General features: G+C 42.6%; 1 protein-coding gene across 1 annotated transcript in view; it reads right to left on the bottom strand.

Annotated features, from left to right (window-relative positions):
* Positions 1–3,096: 3,096 nt before the first annotated feature.
* The window catches only part of SNU13 (SNU13 homolog, small nuclear ribonucleoprotein (U4/U6.U5)), a 4,448-nt gene continuing 1,851 nt past the window's right edge, over positions 3,097–5,693 (bottom strand). The window contains exons 2-3 of the mRNA XM_019515096.1: positions 5,521–5,641; positions 3,097–4,033 (exon numbers count right to left, since the gene is read on the bottom strand). Coding sequence (XP_019370641.1) covers positions 3,771–4,033; positions 5,521–5,641 — 384 coding nt within the window. The 3' untranslated portion in view covers positions 3,097–3,770. The remainder of the gene's footprint in view (positions 4,034–5,520; positions 5,642–5,693) is intronic.

Genomic DNA, 5,693 nt, shown 5'->3' with positions numbered 1-5,693 from the left:
CCTTCGATGACCAGGTCACAAAATCCTTAGACGCAGGTGTTGCGGTGGACGTAGTCTTTCTGGACTTTAGGAAGGCCTTCGACACTGTCTCTCACCCCATTCTCATTAAAAAATGAGGTGACTGTGGCGTCGATGCCTACACAGTCAGATGGGTTGCAAATTGGCTGGAAGGCTGCACCCAGAGTGGTGGTGGATGGATCATTTTCGACCTGGAGAGATGTGGGTTGGACTTGATGATCTGCTCAGGTCCCTTCCCACCCTACCTACTATGAAACTAAAATTTTTGGCATGCCTGCAAAAAGGTTGGCCCTTGGTGTCATAAAAGATCTAGTTGTGAGGCCTACAGTTATTACAGTACTCCTTACTGCCAGCCATAAGGATGAATGCCATGCTATTGTTAGGTATCTTGTTGAAAATAACAAGGAGTCTCAGGTCCCTGAAATAAAAGCAAAAATTGCTTAACATAATCTAATAGGAGCTAACAGAATGAAGTTCAGTGCTGACAGATACAAGGTGCTACGTCTTGCAAATAATCAAAAACACAAATACAAAATGGGTGACACCTTTCTGGATGACAGCATTGCAAAGGAGGATCTAGGAGTCTTGGTGGATCACAGCCTCAATATGAGTCTGTAGTGTGATGCAGCTACACAAAAGACTAATGCAGTATCAAGAGAAGCATTAGGTGCAAAACATCGGAAGTGATAGTGCCTTTTTCCTCTACAGTGGTATAGGCAGATCTAACATTTTGAAAAGGAGGGTGCAGATAATGTGGTGCATCATCCCATATAACAGAACATATATTTTTCTTCAGGTAAAAAAGAAACTAGAAGCTTTGTTAATATGTTAGTGGCCTATGGCTGTATTATTCAGTTTAACATTGAAGCAAAAAAAGAAAACCTTCGTTGGAATAAGTTAAAACCAGTTTGCAGGGTAGTGGAATAGGAACTACATTACCAGGAGCAGCCCGCAGACTGTAGAATTGCAAAAGAAAGGCTAGCTTGATTAGTGAAACACCAAGACTACTAAAAGGAGAACGGGACATTAACACCTTTGGAATGAAGAGTGTAGAAGGAATCAGATTTTAATGATTAATGAATTCAAGCTCACTGTTGCCTGAACAGAAATGCTGCTGCCACTGCTAGGCAGCTGGTTTTAAACTTTGGGCAGAGCAGGAATCAAAGGGGGAGAGGGAGGGGCTGCAACTGCACTGGTGCACCCTCCCTGGATCCACCCCTGCACACTGGCTAAGCCTTATCTAAAGTAGTGTGTTTTGTTTTGGGTTCCACATTTAAAAAGGCACAGAGAGGTTAGAGAGTCCTGAAGCAGGCGATAAAAATGATAAAGGATTTGCAAAGCAAGCCATACAAGTTGAAGGAAATAGGCACACGCAGCTTGCAGAAAAGGCACTCGAGGGGGACTTGACAAGTCTTCAAATATCTAAAGGGCTGCCATAAAAAAAGAGGGAGAACACCTTTTCTCTCACTGCAGAGCAGGACATGGACCAATGCAAAGTAGGTTCAGATAGGATATCAGGAAAAATGTCACTGTCAGGACAGTGAGGTAGCAGATTAAACTCCCTACGGAGGTTGTAGAATTTTTGTTAAGAAGTTGTGTATGTATTGGTCAGGGACGATCTAAGAATAGTTAGGCCTATACTATATTGTGGGTCTTTCCTATGCTTCTGGGCTTTGCTGATTGGCACATGGGTCTGGGAAGAAATTTCTTTCCCTTCTTATTGCTACAGGTTTTAAGGGGAGTAAAGGGGAGGAGTATTTCCATTTTCCTCAGAAGCACTGGGTGTTGGTTGTAACCAAGGCTAGGGATTTTGACTGAGGTATGCTAGTGGTCCTACTGGAACTAAAACCAGGTGGTGTCTGGCTAGAGGATCTTTCCCCTCTGCTCCCATAGTCAGATTGGTGTGGATTGCAGGTTTTGTTGTTTTTTTACTTTTCTCTGTAGCAGTGGGGAAGAACCTTTTCCTTGGATCTCTCAAATGTGTTTGAACAACCCTGATAGCCACCTGACACTGACTGCCATTTCCCCCCTACTTTACCAGCAGCAGATAAGGGTGCTATGCCTTGTGGCTGTGACAGGAATGATTGTGTGTAGTTTTAGTAGAGAGACTTGGTTAGTCATGTTAGTCTGTAGTCAAGCACAAGGCAGGGTAGATTTGCACTTCATAGACCAAAGTAGATTATATATAGCACAAGCTTTCATGGGTTGAAGCTCACTTAATCAGATGATGACATGGGTTGGATGAGATGACTTCCATAGGTTCCTTCCAACCACACTTTTCTATGAGGTTTCAGATAAACATGGCTGCAACACCACTTCAGCTTGAGAAATAGAACTCTTAACTGGGGTGCAGGCATGGAGAAGGTTTTAAAAGAACTGCAGTGACCTTTTATTACAAGGCTCACTTCACCTAGAGCACTGATTCTCAATCAGGGTCTGCAAAATCCTTTTAAGAGTACCACACAATAGTAGCACTCTTAATATACTTACACATGATTTGCAAGTAAACTCACAAATGTTCTGACCTATTATGGTCTTTAGTTCTTTGCAACAAGAGAATTACTATTACTTTTCCATAGTCAACAAACAAGTGAAAGCTCAGAGGTGGCATTTTCTGAAGAGGCCTTGAATCTAAAAAGGTTGAGAACCACCCAGCTACAGTGACAGGAAAGTAAACTATTCCTGTGTCTATTTCAGCACCTGAAAGCTAAGTCACCATAAAGTTTTACTGCCTTGTTTGCCAAGGCAAGTATCTCATTACCCAGAGTAGCCAAATCCTTAACTTGGCTCCTACTCAAGGACAATTAGATACAACATACGTGGACCCTGACAAATTGCTCTCTACCAGGATTATTTTCCTATCTTCCTTTGGATTTTTGGTCAAATCACCCCAGTGATCTAACAGCTTGCAGACCATAGCATGCTTCAGGTAGACAGAGCTTATTAGTGTTGGGGGTTAGACTTCCCTTGCTGGACAGCAATGTAAAGCAGTAGTCCTGGGGTGATCTGATCAGTTCACTAGTGACCAGGAACACTTCAGTGAGCCACATGCTTTTACCAAACAGTTTGACACGGTTATATGCTCCAGTTGTGAAATTTATTTAAAAAAAAAAAATTAAAAAAAAAAGCACGGTTAGAGCTGTCACCCTTTGCATTGCAGTGGGATTTCTCCCCCCCTCACCACTGATAGCTGTCTTGTCCCATTTCAATAGCAAACACCAATGTTTTCTGCTACACAGTAGCCATGCTTGCTCTCCTATTATTTGAAATTAAATGTAAGCAGCAATTCCAGTAACCTGAAAATGAATTACAGCAAGGATTTGCTTTTGTTTTCCTCATCAAACAAAACCATTTAGCATGGTTTGGCACAGTCTAGTAGAAGCTGAGATTCTAGCAGAACATCTTGCAAAAAACAGCATTGTAATGGGGGATCAGTTAGTGAGGCTACAGGGGGCGATAACTTATTTTTCACATTGGACAAGAACAATTGTTATACAATAGAGTTCTGAGAAGTACTTTAACAAGCGTGACTTGTATTTGGAAGGAAGGGAGAAGGAAGGGGAGAGAAAATCCAGGCTGGCTATAGTGAAGAATTGAAACAAAAATAGAATCAAGCCACTGTAAAACAAATACCTGGCATTTTGAAATGAAAACATCTGAAACCAAACCACTGCCTTGTCAACTAAAAATAAAACATTAAATTCCCTCACTCCAATTTTATTTTGCCAAGTACAGACTGGACCTACTGGTTTCTAGACCAGCAGTCTCTCAATGGCTTGCTGGACAGACTGAATCTGAGGTTTCAGTTGAGACCCTTCCTTGATAGTAATTGAGCAGGCAATGACAGGCCGGGAGACACCACATGCCCGCCCCAAGGCCTGCTTGGAGCGCACAAAAACATAGGGCACATTCTTGTCCTCACAAAGAAGTGGCAGATGTAGGATGATCTCCAAGGGCTCAGCGTCTGCAGCCATCACGATGAATTCTGCTATTCCTCTGTTCAGTGTCTTAGTAGCTGCAAAGTGAGAGAGAAGAGGAGTAAACAGTCCTTTCAAGGGATCACATTAGCGCAAGGGTTGACAAGAGTGGAAACCTGCACAAACAGTGACTCTGCTGGGATGTGAAGCTCTCAAGGAAAGCAGTGGTGTGTCAAAAATAAAATCATACACATTAGACAAATCTGGGGAGGAGATATTCTAGGCATCAGGCTTGAAGTGCAAGGGAGGGAGCAGGTGAAAGAGCTGCTCCCTCATCTGCTTGTGCAGGTGCAGAACTTGTCTCGACAAGGCCAGTTCAACAATCCTTTTCATTCCCCACTTCTTTAGAAACAGGACACACAAGTCAATTAATCTGGATCCTTCTTCCTAAGCACTATTATTTTATATGCATTGGTGCAATGGACAATATAGAAAAGTCTTTGGATACAATGTTGATAAGCCAGCTAGTCACCTTCTATAGTCAAACACTCCCCCTCCCCCACATATTTAGAAGCCAGATCATTCTTTTTTGAGTGGTCTTTGGAGGTGGTTTACAGTGGTAGGCAGAAGGTAGGGAAGTGTGGCACCTCAAGGCAGCGATTCTCAACCAGGCTGCTGTGGCACTGGGGGGGTTCTGTGAGATTCTTTTAAGGCTGCTGCAAGATATCAGCACTGTTAGGTGTGCAAACACCTAAACATAATTTACAAAATAAACCTAGAGATTTCAAACAGCAATCTAGTGTCAAAAACAATCCGACTGGCTGTGGTCTGATTTCCTTGCTGCAAAAGAACTACTCTGTTTGTTTGGTTTTTATTACAGAAAAGTAAGAGTGAAAATGAGGAGCTGACATTTTCTAAGGGGACTCTCAAGGGGTCAAGAATCACTGCCTGAAGAGACCAACTGGTTCAGAGAGGGGTGAATTTTCCTAGGCAACAGCATACTTCATCTGATGGTGTAATGTGGTTTGTAACCTACTTAGCTAGCAGCTAAACTAAGGGTGAGCCATGAATTGTTTGCTATGTCTTTTACATGAAAATGTGCTGTTCCTCTATTCAGCAGAACATCACTGCAGTTGCATGCAACTAATTAGAGAAACAGCATTCTGCAATGTAAAAGCTGCAGCAAGCTGATGGAGCACTTCAGCAGCTGTGCACAGTGTATACTGCAGCTTCCTAGATATCTTGCAAGCCCACATCTTCACAAGGGGTTTAGAAATCTTACCCTGCCAGGTATCTGGATTCTACTGTATACCAAGAATACACTTTTCTCCAGCTATTGGAGGAGCACAGAGAAGCCGTACAATTTCTCTCAGGTTAGTTTTATTTCCATTAGACCATTTAATCAAAAGGGAAAACTTCTCAATGGAGAAGACATATATTGAGATCCAGGACTATGGGGAATTACCAAACATCTAAAGCAAAACCCATAGGTAGAAGACAACCACCACCCACAACTCCTAGTATAGTAAACCCTTTTTTGCTAATGTTAGCGGTGGTATTAAGTTTCCTAAAGGTCAGACTTTACCTTCATTGGCACCTTTGCGTAGCTGTTTGTAGTTGCAAGACTGCTGTACAAGATCCAGCAGTGTCTTGGTGAGCTGTGCATCAGCCAGAGGGTAAGCTTTGGGGTTCACTTCTGCCTCGCTCTAGAGAAAGGAAATCAAAGTTACAGAAGGGGACAGAGGGAAGCTTTGCTTA

The sequence above is a fragment of the Gavialis gangeticus genome, unplaced genomic scaffold (genome assembly GCF_001723915.1).
Source record: "Gavialis gangeticus isolate Ggan-Ray unplaced genomic scaffold, GavGan_comp1, whole genome shotgun sequence".
NCBI lineage: Eukaryota > Metazoa > Chordata > Crocodylia > Gavialidae > Gavialis > Gavialis gangeticus.
The sequence above is the reverse complement of the archived record's forward strand: the minus strand, read 5'-3'. Positions and strand labels throughout refer to the sequence as shown.